The 18,587-nt window shown below is 36.2% G+C and overlaps 1 protein-coding gene across 1 annotated transcript in view; it reads right to left on the reverse strand.

The window, feature by feature from the left end:
• Positions 1-9,564: 9,564 nt before the first annotated feature.
• The window catches only part of LMBRD2 (LMBR1 domain containing 2), a 29,803-nt gene continuing 20,780 nt past the window's right edge, over positions 9,565-18,587 (reverse strand). Inside the window, exons 14-18 of the mRNA XM_086769912.1 lie at positions 17,272-17,375; positions 16,035-16,081; positions 14,085-14,187; positions 12,697-12,826; positions 9,565-9,874 (exon numbers count right to left, since the gene is read on the reverse strand). Of these exons, the coding sequence (XP_086626038.1) occupies positions 9,814-9,874; positions 12,697-12,826; positions 14,085-14,187; positions 16,035-16,081; positions 17,272-17,375 (445 nt within the window). The 3' untranslated portion in view covers positions 9,565-9,813. The remainder of the gene's footprint in view (positions 9,875-12,696; positions 12,827-14,084; positions 14,188-16,034; positions 16,082-17,271; positions 17,376-18,587) is intronic.

Here is an 18,587-nt window from a genome sequence, read left to right on the forward strand (position 1 = left end):
ACTCTGAGGACAGGCTCTTCAGCTGATGAGGAAGATGAAAGGATCGTTACACGGAGCTCAGGAATTTGATGAGTTCAGAGCTTTGATGAACAAGCTTCTCATCAAGTGCTTTGACTGGTATGGATAGCTAGCTTGCTAGATACTGAAATAAATTTTGCCTACTGCTATAATCTGTTGTCTAGAGTTTTTCAACACTGCTCATGGTTTCCTGGGAGGCAGGACTTGACCTCCCTTGAATGCTGAGGCTACTTCAGGCACTGCAATGCTTATCTTAACTCTGCTCTCTTCAAAAGCAACCCATGGTTTCCAGTCCTCACAAACACAGCAGCAAGCACTCCAGAAGAGTGTGCTGTGGTGCAGAAAGTTGGAAACAGACCAAATTTGAAAATATCAGTGAAGAAAGAAAAATCAAATCCAACACAAATCTGACTCTCTCTGTAGAATGTGTTTTTTTTAAAAAAAAAAGACATTAACAATTATCTCAATCTACATAGGGTAGCAGTTGCTATCCTGTCTTTCCTGTTTGAGTGGCAGAAGCCAAGGTGGCAGATAGCAGAGACTGTTGGAGTTCTTGATTTTAAAGCAATAGAGATATTAAAAAAAAAAATCACAAGACTGTAAGTATCCAAGGAAATAACTCCTTGAATTAACAGTTACTGTCCACACTGAATAATAATTTCACTGACCATGACGGTTTATTGTTCTCTGCAAGTGTTAAAAGACTTTCTAGTGAAAATCAAAAGCTCTTTTTTTTTAAAATTGTGACATTGGGCCAGTTACCTTCAGCCTTGTTGCTGGACATGCTCTTCTGGAGGAGTACTGGTTTGGCTTATCTACCACAAAATAAACAGAAGTGTCACCTTACCCTGTGGTTGATGAGCTCAAGTTGCCACACTGAGTATTACAGCTTGGATGCTTCAGGAGGATCGACTAGCTATGGACTCCAATAGCTAGTATACATAGCTAATCCAAGACTGGTTCCATATTTGTTCTTTATTCAAATATACTAGTGCAGTCAGACAATCTCAGTAACAGCTCCCAAAGAAACAACCATGTAAGATATGGTCTGGTATTACTAGTGACAAAGGTCTTCTTCATTTCAACATGGGTACAGTCAAGCTCTTAACTCCTAAGGCTCAACAGTAATTACTGTTCCTGATAAATGGTGACTGAACTGACTGATTCTTGCTGTAGTGTTTTAACAGATGTCTGTTTAAACAGGAAGCAAATCCATCCCACTTTTTGGAAGTGTTTTTAAGGTTTTTAGCTCTACATTTCTTCCAAATCACTCAGAACCAACAAGAGGGGACACTGACCAAAGTTCATGCTGTTGCCCCCTTTAGCAGGGGGCTCCCAGCTCAGTGGGTACCTGGGACAGACCTTGCCTGCCCACCCACTCCCCTGAGCCTGCAGATCCCACTCCTGTTCTGCACCAGCTCAGCTATCGCTTTACAGCACATCGGTGCTCAAGCCTGCTCCCAGAGCCTCTGCAATGTTTATTGTTCAGAGATTACAAGTTTCATCTGGTATGTGAAGATGTTTTAAATATTAGTCCAGAAAGCCTGACTCCAGCTGTCTATGTGCTCCCAACGCACCACTAACGTCTCTGAGAGGCAGTAACACAATATAAGTCCTTATTTTATTGCACCACACTTGCTCACGTTCTCAACCTCTCCCTCAACTCACTCCCTCCTTTTTCCTTTGTGTGGGGACTCAACTTCAGGCCAGGAGTTATGCTTACGTCAGATGCTTGAAATAAGAGAGGGAAAAGCTACAGGGTGTTTGCACAGTGCTGAGCCCAACACAGGCTTTTATCACTGCTCTGTAGTCAAAGCTACATATTCTTAGACCTTGGGGGCCAGCTGCCGACATGTTGCTATCAGATTTCTTACAGAAAATTTGAGGTGAGGCTGTGAGCAGCAAAAAGTGTAAACCTACCCCAGGAGCTGGCAGAGATTACACCTTCCTTGTCACCACCGCTCACTCTCCCACGCTTTGCTTTGCCTCTCAACCCACTTCCTTTGTCCCATCCCTCTGTGCCCCGGGTTTACTTTGCCTCATTCCTTTCCACCCGCTGTGTGACACCCACAAGCCACCTATGCACTCTCTGAAGGGGTGATGCCGTGTCACACTGGCTACCATGGGTGTTAGCCTCTTGCAATAGACTTGCTAGTTATTTGCAAAATCTGGGCTTGAAATCTGTTGCTTCCTCATTGAAACATGTCATAGTAGTACACTGCTTCTGTATCTTCTTCTCAATTTCCACAGATTTAAAAACAATAAAAAAATCTTCCAAAACAAAAACCATGACGTTTTTACAGGAGTACCAGTGCTCATGGAAGGATCCAGCTTCTGAGGGACAAGAGGAACACAGAACACACCAGAAAAATTCCCAGCAGCATCCAGCCTTTGTGAAATTTACTCAGAATAGATAACCTTTGCTAAGCTTTGCAGATGATTTCATTTGTCAGTGAATCATTTAAGTGTTCACTAGGATTTCAAAGGCTTAGCAGGTTTCCACAGAGCATATCTAGGCACTGCCTAAGTTACATCTTTGCTCTAATGTTGACCAAGCGACTCCAAACACACACCTTTAACCAGATAATCCGTTTCTGTAGAAGGAACCCGAGAGCTTTTCTTGTGTTTGTGCATAACCTACATTCATAAACCACTTCAATACTTGACCTCTGTTTATGAGCTGAATTTTTCTTTGCAGCTCAGGTTACATTCCCTGAGAAGGGAAGAAAAATTGTGCCTTCTGTCCAAGTCAGGCCCTGACCAACTCTGGCTTCTTGATAAAGGTCTCAAAAAATCCTCAGGGCAATGGTGTGTAATGACCCAACCGATAAGATGATGCAAAAGATAGGATGTTTATGAAGAGAAAGGGTTAGGATCTTTATCACAGTATGCAGAGCAGAGACTAGGACAAACAAGCAACACACTGCAGCAGGCAGAGGTGAAGTGAGAAGGGCAGAGCAAGGTTAATTCACAACCCTTCATAATTCACAGTCAGTCAAAATGCAATTTAAGTAGACTTAAAATTCACTGAGCACGCAAGGTAGTTGCATTAGCAACCACTGACTAATAAACAACAGAATTTATATTACTCTCTGAGAAAATAAAAATCTGACACTGAATAATGGAAACTTAATGTTTAATACAGGACAACTCCCATCCTCTGACCTACATACTGTTAGGCTTACAGTAGCCACTTAATCACAGCAAGTCTGGAGGAAGAGTGCAGCTGGTTAACTATGCTGAGAGTGATTCACTTCAAAATCCAGTCTCTGGAAAAAAATTAAACACATACACAGAAGATCATTCTACTACTGTAGAATGATCATGCTACTCCTGTCTCTTCTCCCATGAATAAAGGAAATACCATCTACTGGATTATGTTAGATGGCTCAGTTTGGTTCACTGAACTTCTGTTACTAATCTTTCTCAGCATCTGCATGCATCATTCATTTACTACATTACACTGAACCCACATATATTAAAAATTCCTAACAAAAAGATCCAGAAAAGACACATTGTAGTGCAGCAGAAGGACTGTGACAGGAGAGGTCTTCATTAACAGTGCCAAGACATTCCTACTGCAGCGATGGCACAGACTGTTCTTAGAGTGTGCAAAATTTTTCCCGCAACTCACTTAAAACAGCAGTTGCAGATCAAGCATAGGAGACAACAAACAATCAAATACAAAAATCAGTGACTCTTAGTTCTGATATGCTAAAAAGATGAATTATTACTTTCCAGGGTATGGCAACATCCAGATTTACAACAGAAGATACTTCTGTACATCTCAAGAAAAATGCTACTGTATTAGGATTCAAAACCAAAAACATAGCCACAGTAGCTCTAGAGAGACAGTAAAATATTTAAATTTTTCTAAAAATTCTCTCTTCTTCCTTCAACTTATTTCTGACTTTTTTTTTTTTTTAGGTAGAGAAGACAGAAGTGATAAATATGCAAGCAAAAGCAGTGAAAGATGAGAGTTAACAACTTTGCCCGTCCCTTCATAGCTGTAGTGGAAACAATCTCTTGCCTTTATTCTCACCAATATCCAGAGACATCTAGAGATAATTATGTCCCAGTTTGACTGCGTACAGAAAGGAGGGAGAGGTGTAGTAGCCCCACCTTCCATCCCACCTTACACACTGCAAGAACACCTGGTGCCCAGTCAGCCCCAGGAGTATACAGGGTCCTCACAGACTTCCTCCAGTCACTGCGGTAAGCTTACATCTTCAGGTAGCCTGGCTGCACTTCTCTGTCTTCTGGCATTTGCAGAAGCTGCTTGCGCCTCCACAGTTGAGGTGAGCTGCCAGTAAAGACACTAGCCTGAACTATGGGTGCAAGTCTCATCCCCAGACTGTGACAACACACAGGTACACAAGCTTCTTTCCCTTTTTAATCTGCTTTAAAGAAGATGTAAAAAGGTGACCAAAACAAGGTGAGATTTTTTCTACAGGAAACTTAATTTCTACGTGGAAAAAAGAAATAGGACAAGTTTCCCCAGAAGGTGACTATCAAAAACACTTGAGGGAAACAGGAATATCTTAGATATACACCAGGGAAAATGTATTGCAGAAATTATTTATTTCATGCCCACTTAAGTCTTTGACTAGGTATTTTAACACACATTTCAAAAACATATCCAGTACAACAATAATTTAAAACACTACAGAGAAAAATTTGTAACTCAGTGAGTTCAAACCAAGGTATTATGCATACATACTTCTTTCATAAGGCAAAAGAAGACAGTCTATCCATAAGCAGCACTCCTACATCCTATCCTTGATATACACTGAATGAAGATCTTCTATTACTAAACCTATACTTAGAAATTAATTCCCTTATCTTCCAGATACCTCTATAAATATATAAGGCATTTCTGTACAAAATAATTAATTTCTACAGTGATAGCTAAGCTATCACTCTGAAACTATTATAATTCACAGGAATATGTCAAATACAACAACATTAGCCTGAAGAAATAACTGAAGTTGCGTATTATTATTGCCTGCCAAATACAGCTAAAACACAGACAAAAAGCATGCTGAGGAATACATTCCAGTGCATTTTAATAGAAACAAAAAATAAATTTGACTTGGCTTACCATACGGTTGAAACTGAAGATACCAAATATAATGCAACATAATCAATGACAGCAATTAATATATTAGAAAGGGATCTAGTTCAAAGTGCTTTTTTTTTTTTGCTAGGAATGCTGGGTTTCTGTTACCATAATCAAATAGTGTAGGAGTGTCTTACCTTCAGACTACAGCACTTAATTAGAGGCACAGCTAGTGTGAGAGAACTGCCATGAAGCAGCACATATTCCTGCACAGCCCATTAGGCAAAAGGAATGTAAAAGTTTCAGGAAGTTCACAAGATTCACAAGTAAGTTGCTCTGAAAAAAAATAACCATTTTCTAAATGTCAAAGAAAAATTAAAAGCTAGGAGACAATATACACCTTAAGTAGTGGTTTTGTTAATAATTAAGATGTACGTATTAGTATGTAATGAATAGGTCAGATTTCTTTAAGAAGCCTCATAAAAAGTCTTTCTTCATATAGTGATCTCTATTTGGTATTGTAAATACCCCTCAGATTGCAAGTATTTACAGCAATAATGAAAATTGTAACAAAATACTGTATTTCTCACATAACATTTACAGTCTTCCTAGATAAATTTAATATAATACAAATTATCATAATTACAGAAACCAGTTTAATCACTTTTTTAATACTTCATATGTAAAAATAATTGTCATGGTTAAGTTTTAAAATAGCAAGAATAAATCTTGAAAAGATAGCAGCTTTCCATCATTCTCATTAATATGACAATGACAGTATTGATTGCAAAATAAAGGCAGATTATATACCATAATTTTTCAAGCACTGTAAGTTACAGTAGTATAAAGTTTATTGTTTCTTTACATGTTATCTTACCTAAATAATAAAATGTATCATATTTTGCCCAAAGTGTCAATATTAGCAGACTAGAAGTTGTATATCCTTTACCTTCCCTCATGAGTCCCTCACTTGACGTCGCTTTAAGAGCTGCACCTTTCTTAAGTGCAGTGCGGAGGACTCATTTCCCAAGACAGATATCAGAACTTGTGTATGTATATTTTTAAACGCCTGAAAAAAACAGAACTATAAATCTAGTAGGAGTAGTAAGTTTGAGTAGAGCTTTTTGCCATCCATACTTTTTAAGAAATCCAGCACTAACAGAGTATTAAAGTAGCTGCTGTTTTCACTCCTGCTTTTGAAACTTCATTAGAATTTTTGTGCACTCTTTTCACTAATTTAAATCCTTGACATGAAGATATTCAAACATTTGAACACTTGTACTTAACTTGGGTGGGTTTTTTGGTGTTTCAGGGTTTTTTTTTTTGGTGTTCACAGCTAAAGAGGAAACTGCAGAAACGATGATAAAATTGAAGCATACCCTAGCTGTTTAGTAATTCAGAAAGTGAAATAATAAATAAATACATAATTCACATTCTTTAATTGCAAATAAATAAGACTATATACTTCCACAATAAATAAGCCAACATTCCGTTCCAAAAACACAGTTTGAAATTTTAAATCCCCTTATCTGGAGCACCACATGTGATGCGAGAACACTAATAGCAGTACAGTAACTGCTTAAACATATCAGCGCTAGTTTAAACTTTTTTTTTTAGCTAGAGCTATAGTAGCAAAGAACTCATCAAGAGTTGCCGGAATCTGGCTGGGAATTATAGAATCAGATTAGTTTGGGTTGGAAGGGATCTTTAAAGGTTATCATGTCCAACCCACCTGCAAGAAGCAGGGACATCTCCAACCAGATCAGGTTGCTCAGAGCCTCATCCAACCTGGCCTTGAATGTTTCCAGGGATGGGGCAGCTGCAGCCTCTTCGAAATGGGGTAAATCCTTAGGCACACAGTCACCAAGCAAGTTCTGCATTATTTGAACTAGTTTTAATGTAGTTTTAAACCAGTTCAAGTACACAGCAAATGTTTTGCAGGCATATCCCTTATTTCTACAATGTTCTTTTATAGTTGTACTCTCTCTTTGTTGAAAGTCTTTCAGATTTAGTCATATGAACCCACACAGTTACTTTTCAAAACACACCTTTACATTAATTGCATGTAAATCAAGCAAGAGTAACTGCTGGTCAACAATGAATACTATAGATGAAACCTGACATCACTTATCAATTCCTAACTTAAACACCCAGCATCCTTTAGAGCATGTGACACCAGGGATCTCAAAGCACTAGCTAGAGAACTCTTGAGAGATCTTCAGAGCTCTTAATTCCCATGCTTTGAAAAAGCAATCATCGATTACTCCACTGCAAAAACAAAAAAAAGGTCAGTGGATTCCCACCTCAATGAGCTCAGAATTTCTATGTTAGCAACTGAAATCCCACTGCCACTAACTTATACAGTCAACTCCTCAAATTTTTGTAGCCCAACAAAAACTGCACAGAGGTCTTACACCAGAGACTAGTTAAGCTTCTGTATGTGAAGTCCTGAACAAGCTTCCACTGAAAATACTGTTTGCAGCCATTCCACTGATTTCTGAGAGGATTAAAACCAGGCCCCAAGAAGGCTCAATCCAACTCTCTCAAAAGTCAGTAGGGGCTAGCTAAGGATATTTCACAAGCATGCAGAGAGACAAACATTCCTTCTATAATTTTTACATTAGCACTGAATTAGATCCCTTCGTAGTGACATTTCAAGAGTTAAACAAAGAACTTGAACTTATTTCATCCACAGATTTTTGCAAATAGACTTTTGGGCAATTAAATGAGATACAAATTTTAAAAATAGAAATAGTAAGTCTAAGAAGATTAATGTAGATGCATGTCAAAGAATATATGCAAACACTTTCACACAAGACTAAATTCAGGACAGTGATTCTCAGTAGACCTACAATAAATTAAATAGGTGCTAACAAAAAAGTTGCTAAAGGACAATCTAAACAAAAAGAGTCTCATTTTCTCACCTTCCAGTCCCTGATAAGATTACGATCAAGCTTTTACAATACACAAAATACCCAAACTAAAAACGTGCCCTCTTACAGATAATCTGGAAATTGCATGAGCTTGAATGTATGTGGTAGTGGCTGTTGTTCAGTATATCCACCTAAGAACAGAACTGACGTTTTGTTTATGTCTACTGATTTATTAATATAATTATTTCTATACAAATAGAGTACTTTTTGTCCTTCATAGTAACAATTCAGTGTTTTAAAACAGGCAGATCAATATATTAAAAATACCACTACTATTAAAACATATGATGTACTAAATCACAGGAGGTAGTTAGATCCCCATTAATAATTACTTCAGAAAACAAAAACTATTTTTAAAAATTAGTAGAACATCTCATTCATAAAAATTAACTTTTCAGAATAACTCAGTCCTAGCTGCTTCAACGGACATCTGTTTTTTAAGCATGATAAAGAATTTATGTTAGGAAGATGTTCTCTTTCAGTTTTCGATGTAACTTTGCAATAAGCATGTAGAAGATTCCCAAGTGGTAAAAGCTTAAGACAAACTGCAATAAAACAACATTTTACATTAATCAAATTTCCAAGGATATAATGAATTTGACCACATCTTTTACCTTATGATTACATTTGAAAATTCATTCACCTAACTACAGTTTAAAAATATATCTACACCAATGAAATTAATGTGAAGCTTTTTTACACTGTTAATAATTGGCATTTTTGAATGGCATTCAAATGAATAAGCATTATGCTTTTTGCAACAACTTACTGCAAAATACAGGCACCTTAAAAACAGATACATAATGCAATCAGGGCATTTGGAACATTAAGAGCATTTACCATTACCTAGTCATGCTATGTATTTCCCTTCTTTTAAAGAAATAGCCTACAATTTGAAGCTGTGCCTGAGGTGTGTGCAAGTTCTAATGTTTCAGCATTTAACTCAATTTTCACATTATATTGCTTTTACAGTTACAAAATCATTAGTGTGCCAAGATTTTCAATCATTACAACTGTAAAAATCTTAGGCAGATATCGTATCTTCGATAATGCATTCTTGCTATTGCACATATACTCGTGACAGTGAAATTCTGATCCATATTAAATTTCAATGATCTGCACATGCTAAGATCATTTACCTGCATATAATGATGGAAAATAAAAATATATAGCCTTTCTTGACCAATAAACCCTGCTCCAAAATTTATGCCACCAAATTTTATAAAGAACAGCCTGCCATTCAATTTTTCTGCTTATATAGAGGCTGAGTCAAAGACCACTGAAACCAAAAGAAGTCTTAATTTAATTCAGTAGATTTTGGACTAGGCATAAAGTTTAAATAGAAAAATTACAGAAAGTTTTTACTATAGTAGTTGATATAACTGCACTTTGGATGTATAAATATGCTCTCATAGCATCTGTTAAAATACAAAGAAAAAAAAACAAAACAAAACACCTTCCAAAAAAATCCTCTTCCCAAAACTCACAATGTTACAGTTCAAGTTGAGCCCTAGGTATATTTATGAAGTTTACTCTCTATTAACTTAATTAATAGTTTTCTCCTTTTGGTCATGACACAAAAGCCCACACTGATGCACGACAATATCTACAATAGAAGAAGCATATTCTTGTCATATGTAGTAAAGATTTCAAACAGGTGCATTTCCAAAATAGTTGTTCCTTCATATTATTTTTTAAACATAAACAGTCTTTTCTGGTTCAGTGATATATCATAAACACAGCATTTTCCAAGCAATGAGTAGGAAATAGATTTCCACTGAATTTTCTTTAGCTTTGAGGAGTTTAGACATCATCAAATATTTTGCTTCGAGACATTGACAAGTATCTTCCACCAGGCTGGTACCTGCAGAATCAATTTTAAATATGAAAAAGTATCACAGGAAATACAGAAACAGAGACCCATGAAATCATACAACTCTCACTGCACTTTTACTCCTTAACTTCCAATGAATTACAGGATCTGAACTTCTACTGAATTACTGTTTCCATGAGAATCTGATAGGCAGTTACTAAATTAAATCTCATGTGACCAAGAAAAACAGTGATATGAATAATGGGAGTTTTAAAAAACCTTGTTTCCTGATACAAGGGAAAGAAGGTGAATGTTTTTGTTGAACAGAACTATTTTCTTTAAAACAAACAAACAAACGAACAAAACCCCAAAACAATAGTATCTAAAAGTAGTTTGGGTGATTAACACAACATCTAATTGGATATTCCTATGAGAAATAGAGTATCAAAGACAATGAAAACAACTGGCTGCATACTTAGTGGGGAAAAAAGAAGCTTCACAAATTGTGGTCAAACATATTTCAAAAGTGTTTTAAAAGCACAAATGAGTTCCAATGTAAGCACAATGTACTTCCTCTCCTCAGTATTTACCGAAACTTGAACAGACACAAAGCCAGAACCTCGTGTCCCTAGTGCTCTTATGTCCCTGAATGCTTGTAACTATTGCTGGAGCTATAGTTTTAAAAAATCAATGTTACAGAAGCTATTTTTAAGTGAACTGAAATTTCATATGCAATTATTCTTGATTTATTACCTCTATGAAATGAAATTCAGGTTACTAGAGGAAAGCTCAACTAAGCTCTGTGGCTCCAGATTTTCTTTCTAAAGAAAAAGTTCAGAATGTTCCACTCTGCAAAGTCCGTACAGATGCCAGAAGACTTGAGATACTGTACTTGCTCCAAAAGAATTTTATATGTGTATTCCTATTTTTGCAGACTATTATCCCTTTCACACTGTATAGGAGTCAACAGTTCACAGTGCTAAGCTAGTTCCCCTTTAAAGTCCTGCACTTAAAAAGAACCAACTTTTGAAACGTGGTGACATTAGACTAGACATGTTAGCTGTTGATACAAACGAACATTGTTGAATCAATCTGTAAAACGTGTCAGTGTAATTTAACAGCATTCGTTGCATGTTTTTGAAATGGCATTTATTTGTTGACATTATAGATATAAGTCAACTGAAACCATCTATGATTTTTTATTTGATTGGGTATGCTAGTTTTAGATGAAACATAATGTAAACTATAACTTTTTATAAGGGAATTTAGAATTATTATAATTATTTATCATTAAATGGTTCTATATGATAACTACCTAATATATTCATCGAAGACATGGACAGTGGTATTGAGTGCACCCTCAGCAAGTTAGCAGACGACAAGTTTGCAGGTCAGTGGTGAGGCTGACATGCCTGAGGGACAAGATGCCGTCCAGAGACACCTGGACAAGCTCGAGAAGTGGGTCCATACAAAACTCATGAGGTTCAACAAGGCCAAGTGCAAGGTCCTGCAGTGGGTCAGGGCAACCCCTGGTATCAATACAGGCTGGGAGATTAAGGGATTGAGAGCAGTCTTGCTGAGGAAGACTTGTGGGTACTGGTGGATGAAAAGCTCGACATGAGCCAGCAATGTGCACTCACAGCACAGAAGGCCAACCATATCCTAGGCTGCATCAAAAGAAGTGTGGCCAGCAGGTTGAGGGAGGTGATTCTCCTCCTCCTCTCTGGTGAGACCTTACCTGGACTACTGCATCCAGCTCTGGAGCCCACAAAATAAGAAGGACATGGACCTGTTGGAGTGGGTCCAGAGGAGGGCCACAAAAACAGTCAGAGGGCTGGAGCACCTCTACTGTGAAGAAAGACTGAGAGAGTTGGGGTTCTTCAATCTGGAGAAGAGAAGGCTCTGGAGAGACCTGATAGCGGCCTTCCAGTACTCAAAGGGGGCCTATAAGGAAGATGGGCACAGACTTTTTAACAAGAGCCTGTAGCGATAGGACAGGGCATAATGGTTTTAAACTAAAAGAGGGTAGATTTGACTTGACATAATGAAATTATTATTTTTTTTTTTTTTACAATGAAAGTGGTGAAGCACTGGAACAGGTTTCCCAGAGAGGTGGTGGATGCCCATCCCTGGAGACTTTCAAGGTCAGGTCTGAGCAACACCTATTTGAAGGTGTCCCTGCTCACTGCAGGGGGGTTGGACTAGATGACCTTTAAAGGTCCCTTCCAAACCAAGTCATTCTATGATAAAAAAGCACCCATAAAATGTATTTCTTTCTTCTTAAATATGAGCAGCGCTTAGCAGTTATATAAGATACTCTATTTCATGACTAATGATATTTGGTGTTGCAGTCACATCCATAGAATCACAGACTCTCTATTAGAGACAGAGCTACACTGTGCAGTCTGGGACTTTTTGTTCAGTAAATTCAGATTTTAATTTACTCCAGTTCCAAGATATGATCCTTTCTGCAACTACTGGTCCTGTAATACTCAGTTCTATTTCTTGCAGCCCTTTATGATGGTTTTTATACAGGGAAATTCAGTGAGCTCACTGAAGTCCTGTAAGAAATTAGAGAAAACCTTGTATTTTACATAGGCAAATCATTCTTTCACTTCTGTTTTTACATGCAATATTTTTCAGATTATGCCAATATACAAAATTACATTCAACTGAAAAACCTTCAGGTTTCAATTGGTTTTAAAACAATTCCTATATCATGGGTGAGAAGGAATAAAGTAAAAGAGCTAGGTGAGATGATAGATTTTATTTACAAAATTATTATTATGAAACCATCTGATACAGCTGTCATAGGTCAGAAGATAAAAGACATTAGTATCTTTTAATTGTAAGTAACACAGAAAATTCCTCACCTTCCCGAGTCTGATTCAAGAGGGTCATCGTTAACTGAGTCTGCATTAAAATCCAAAGGCTCTGCATCCTGGAGGAGTTCTATTCTATCTCTTTCAGTCCTACCATTTGATCGGGTATACTTTGTTAGTGCTGAACAGGTAAAAGAAAGGAAAAACACTCATTTGGTCTATGAACACCCTGGAGTGTCTGGAGACATCAAACTTAAAAAAAAAAAAAAACAAACAACAGAATAATAACTTGCTAGTATCTCATCCAAAGTGTATGTGCATAGATTCAATATTAAACCAAATCTGGCTACATGCTCTAATATTCAATATTTCCTTTTTGTGTCTCCACGGCAATGTAACTAGAATTTTTCTTTTGCCCTTCAAATAGCATGAGATCTACTTTGCAAAGAATCAAGGAACATGAGAAGTTATATACAAACTTTACTTTTAAATCAATCAGTCATTCATCTTCCCAACTTCCCACTTTAACTAAGCTAGTCTGAACATTTTTTTATTGGTTTTGTTTGTTTTTAAAGAGGCAATTTCATGAATTAATGAAATACAGTATTTTGCAGTTCAGTCTGGCCCCTTCACTAGGCCAGTACCTACAGCTTGTTTTAGTGTTGGAATTCTACAAATTCATACGGTTAACATTAAAATATAAATTAATGTAATTTCAGTTAGTCTACCACTGAAAATTTCAGTTTCCAACTTTGTAAAGAGGGGAGGGAAATCTACCAGAGTTGTCTCAAAAGCATGTTTAAAACTTCTCTCCTCCTCCCCCTTTTTCCTTCTTTTTTTCAGTTTCATTTCTTACTTCTTTTTAGCTTACAAAAGCATATTAAGTACACTAAAAAAACCCAGTAACACTGTGACAAATAAACTTTTTGGCACTTTAGAGCATCTGCAAAAAAGTTTTCTACTAACAGACATTATTAAATGAACATGTATACACTCATGTAATATGTTACTGACTTCACATTCGTTGGTCATCTATCTGATTATTCCATTATTTCACTCTGAGAGAGTTCATTTGCAACTAGAAGAGGCAAATTTTAAGATTTAAAACCCCTAACTTCAAAACATATCCTAAATAAGTCTCTTTGTTGACAACTGTTACTCTAATTGCAATCATTATATGTTCCACAAGAAGACCAAGTAATTGAGACTAGCCGAAATCTCCAACCTCAATGAGCTGAGGTATTGAAGACTGGAAGAAACTCAGTAGTCTTTTCAGGTCTTAATTGACAACATGGCACTGTGCCACAGAAGGGAATATATATCAACACACCATCTAAGGCAAAAAGAAATCTATTGCAAGCTACTCACACAACCAGTGTTGTGCAGACAAGATATTAAAAAAACCAAAACAAACTCCTCCCCAAACCCACAAAGCTTACGCCTATTGGTATTGGTCTCTGAGAAGGTGGATTCTTTTTGGTCTGTATGGACAACTCTGTTTCTAGTGGAATCATCTCTATTTCCATATCGTTCCTTCCATTCCTGGAAAAAAAAGACCAAAAAGAACCCATAAGCTGTGAGGAAAAAGTAACACAACAAAAGTGTACATGGGATCAAGAGATATTCTAGACCCACAATTTAGAGCTAACTGGTCAATGACATCAGACTACGATAGTAATACTTTAAAAGTGTTCATGTTCACAGTATCTTGATACGAGAAGTTTTGTTTTATTTTAAACTCAAGATATATCCCTTCACTAAACTGGTTACTGTAACAGTTCTTTAGAAGAAAGACTTGCAGAAAACAAACTACATATTAAATATGCACACAAAGTTCACTCATTTGCTTTTAAGTTATGGTGAGAATGTTGCTTTTTTTTTTTGATTTCTGCTTCCATCTAGTGGTAGAATGGTAAAATAACTAGATGCAGACAGCACAAAAAACATTTTGACAGGCCATGTTCACTAAACTGCTTATTTTGTTGTTTCCATTCCATCATGGTTTAGTATGGAGTAATGGTTCCCATATTTTAGTATGAAGCATAATGAAATATTAAAGAAGAAAATGTCTCACACTTTTATCAGGAGACAACTTAATGTCTCAACAGAAGGAAACGTTTCCAGTTGCTCCAGTAACTTCCATGTGCTTCAGACTCATATCTAGATCTCAGATCATGGACTGGTAGGAACTGCTGTACTCAAAGTTACTGTGCTAATTTATACCATATGTTACAGTTCTAAGCTACAGAAGGATCAAGCATTTAATTATGATCCAGAAAAAGATAACATTCTCAGAAGCCCCAAAAGTTGCAAGAACGAATGTGCTACGGTATTTAACACTAAATCAAAAGTCAGGTTAACACCTGAAATTGAGTTTGCTGTTGAACTAAAACTGTTGCTTAATATCAGATCATTTCAGTGTATACTAAATGCATCATGCATTTGCTAGTATTTGGTTTCACAACAAGTTCAAGTTCTAAAATTATGAGATGGTGGTGAGAGGATCAGAAGAAAGGTCTATGCAGTATTGGCTGTCATCAAGAACTGAGGTATCTCTGAATCAGAAGAGAATTTTATCACCTTGCCTTTCTGCAGATAATAATTTTCCCCTACTTCAGTCAGTTCATTTTTTGGATGCATCCTTTAGATTTATTTCTTTGATTGTGACTTTCTACACTAAATTCCAAATGTAATAAATTAATAAAAAACTAAAGCTATAGTTAACTGTAGCTGCTTAAAATGAAGCTACCTGAATTATTTTTTATTCAGACTGACTGCCTTCACAAATTTTTCAGTTCAATATGCACTCAAAGTATGACTTAAATCAAACGTTCTGTTTGTAACTCAGTGGTAACAGTATTAATTCTGTCTTAAATGTAATTACCCATTTGGGAAAAAAAAAACAAAAACCACAAACATCTGTGCCAATTACTTTCCAATGCAAAACAACAGGTAAGTTTTGGAGTAGCATACAGACCCCATTCCAGTGAATATGATGATACTGCAACTGCAGTTTTTTTCAAGTAGTTATTTCAGCAGTATAAATAGAAGAGGCTGATAATAAGCCATTTCAGATTATTCTGCATCCTCAAAATCAGAACCCTTTTTAATGCTTGTTACACCTACTGGCATACACTGTTCTCACAGCACACTGGGTAACAAAAGTGTCCAAGTAATGTGACTGCAATCACCCTCCTATCCTTTAAAATTAAAATGTAGATTATTTTCTTCCCCCTAGTCAAGATTATTCTGCAAGATTAAACTGATTACATCAACTATTGGGGACTTATTTTTTTGGTGAAATAGATTATATAAATTAAAAAGCAATGGCAAATTCTATCAGATACTGTAGTATATTAATATTATAATTAGCTAAAATAATCTCATACCCTTCTTCTGTTTTCACCTTCTTCCTGCCTTTGTCGTTTTCTTTTCTCTACAAATAAAAAAAAATTGTCTGAGCTACAGATAAAAACCATACAATAAAAATCATTACCAATGTTTTTTTAAAAGAAAATGAAAATCCAAATTTAAGTAGCAAAGATTCTTATTGAAATAGATGGCTCATACAATTAAATAAAAACAAAAGACACTGCTGCTTGTCTATCATTACGTAGTTATGATAGTAGTCCCATTAAAATTAATTCATTATGATACCCCATATTTTAGGTCAAGGCACAACATTTGAATATCAGTTGGCAAGGCAAAAAGAAATCTCTTAGAAATAGCCAGAAGGAGAATGACATTAAGAAGAAACTTGAGCAATCCTGAATCAAAATCTTGCTGAAGTTTTGTGAGGTGCAAAGTATGACCCAAAGAGTTGATGTCCTTATCTGCTATTAAGCTAGAAGTGTAACATCATTGTATCAAAGAAACAGTAACTTCCTTTTAAGGGAATGAAAACACTCCAAAAAAACCAAGTATTAGTACTTTAAGTAAACCTAGGTTTTGCTTTTCATAAACTACAGAAAGAGAAAAAAGTATTCTATAACATTGTATGCAAAGATTTTAATTTCTAAGTATTGACTTAAGAATGACAACAGCTTTTAACAACTTTCAAGAAATACTTTCAATAAAAATTAAAAAGTGAAAAAGCTCTCCTAAACAGCAGATAATTACAGCTCTACAGAACAGCATTCTTTGTGTGGTAAAACATAGTAGCTGAAACAGCAAAAAATCCTAAAGGAAATGACAGAATTTGGGCAGCTTAATCGAGCAACTTACACAAAGAAAGATTAAAATGAGTTTGTTAATAATAAAGACAATTTAAGTGCTAACTTTCCTCTATGACAGATTACACAAGCACTTGCTTAGGTGTTATTACATCAGTAATGACTTCAGAGAAGCACCACTTAACTGAACTGTAAAATATTCAGAAATATCTAAAATTCAGATACTGGATGAGTAAAGCTGGTACTTTACTTCAGATGTCAATGAAGTTAAGCACTGTTTATATAGCAACCACAATGCTGTAAGTCTATTGCATTTTGTGCAGCAGACTGCCTCAGTACAGTTTTCAAAATATTGACAGGCTATATGCTTTTTTTTTGTGCCACATTTCAGACAAGTTTAATGCAACTACATATTATAATGTGTAGGAAGACTAGGATAGAGGACCCAGCTTACCTCTCCTGATTAGCTCTTTTCCTTCATCAATCAAATCAGAGGTCATTTCGCTATCCCCCATGAACTGCTGGAATCCCAGAAGATTCAAGCAACGAGTTCCTAAACTGGTAAATGCAAAAGGAGAAGCAATTCCCTTTGTTAATTTAGAATGAATACTTGAGATTACATTAGAAAATGTGAAATAAATTATTGAGAAATGTATGGACAATTAAAGTAAAAAAGCAATCTAGATTCAAAACAGTGACGCAATCCTACATCCAATTGAAAGTGACGGAATAATGCTATACAAATAGTGAGATAAAACTGTTTATAGTCAGAGCAGTGTGAATTATTTAAGATAATTGCTTGAAATATTCTCAGATATAACAGAACTTACACTTACGATATCTCATTGACTCTTTTCTGCCAGAAGACAATTAGTACACAAACTCTGCCTATTACGATTTCTGTGTTTTTGAAACGTTAATAACATAGGAAAGCCACCTTAATCTCAGGTTTCACTCAGGAGAAATGTGTGGCATACTCTTAAGCTGTAGGTATGCTGGTTGCCATTTTGGATACACAACAAGCAGCAGTCAGATAAGACTGTTCCATCTTTTTTAATCTAGTCCTGGAACTAGATAGCATGAAACCACTTTCACCTTTTCAACTTCACACCAGAGAACACAACTGCTGTTTTTGTTGTTTTCCTCTCTCCAAACTGAAGCATCAATATCATGTTCAAAGTTGGCTTCATTATATATTTATACTGAAAAATTTTTCTATTCTATCTGAACTTTAAAACTGCTGGACTAAACAAGGGAGACAGCTTTCCTTTAGATTTTAGTCAAACATTCAGTTTTGCATGTATCTGAGTTATTAGAGGGCATTAAAGTTCATGCAAAGCAAGGTCCCCTCCTTTAGTTTCTCTTCTTCCTTTTCACTATGGCATTCAAGACCCAGGATCACCAAGGACAAGTCACACAAACTATTCTCTTGTCATTAGCCTTCTGTTTGCTTTTTGTGTTTTGGTTGGTTTGTTTCCCTCCACCACTTCTGTCACATAACTTAAAGGTAAGCAGGGAAAACCTAGGACTGAATCCTTGTTGTCTTACTATCTATGGATGCACATAGGGTATTAACGGACATTCAAGGCATTTAAATGCATTCTACATGACTCAAGACATATGCATTGCTTCTGACTGAATGGTAATGCAAAACTGAAGAAGTGAACATAAATGTAGCCAAGCAAGGTCAGACTGAAAGTATCTCACCCCTTACAGTGGTCAAAAGCAGACATTTTGAAATATAAGGACAAAGCAAACATGTAACAGTAT

The sequence above is a fragment of the Chlamydotis macqueenii genome, chromosome Z, assembly GCF_036417535.1.
Source record: "Chlamydotis macqueenii isolate bChlMac1 chromosome Z, bChlMac1.mat, whole genome shotgun sequence".
NCBI classification, from domain to species: Eukaryota; Metazoa; Chordata; class Aves; order Otidiformes; family Otididae; genus Chlamydotis; species Chlamydotis macqueenii.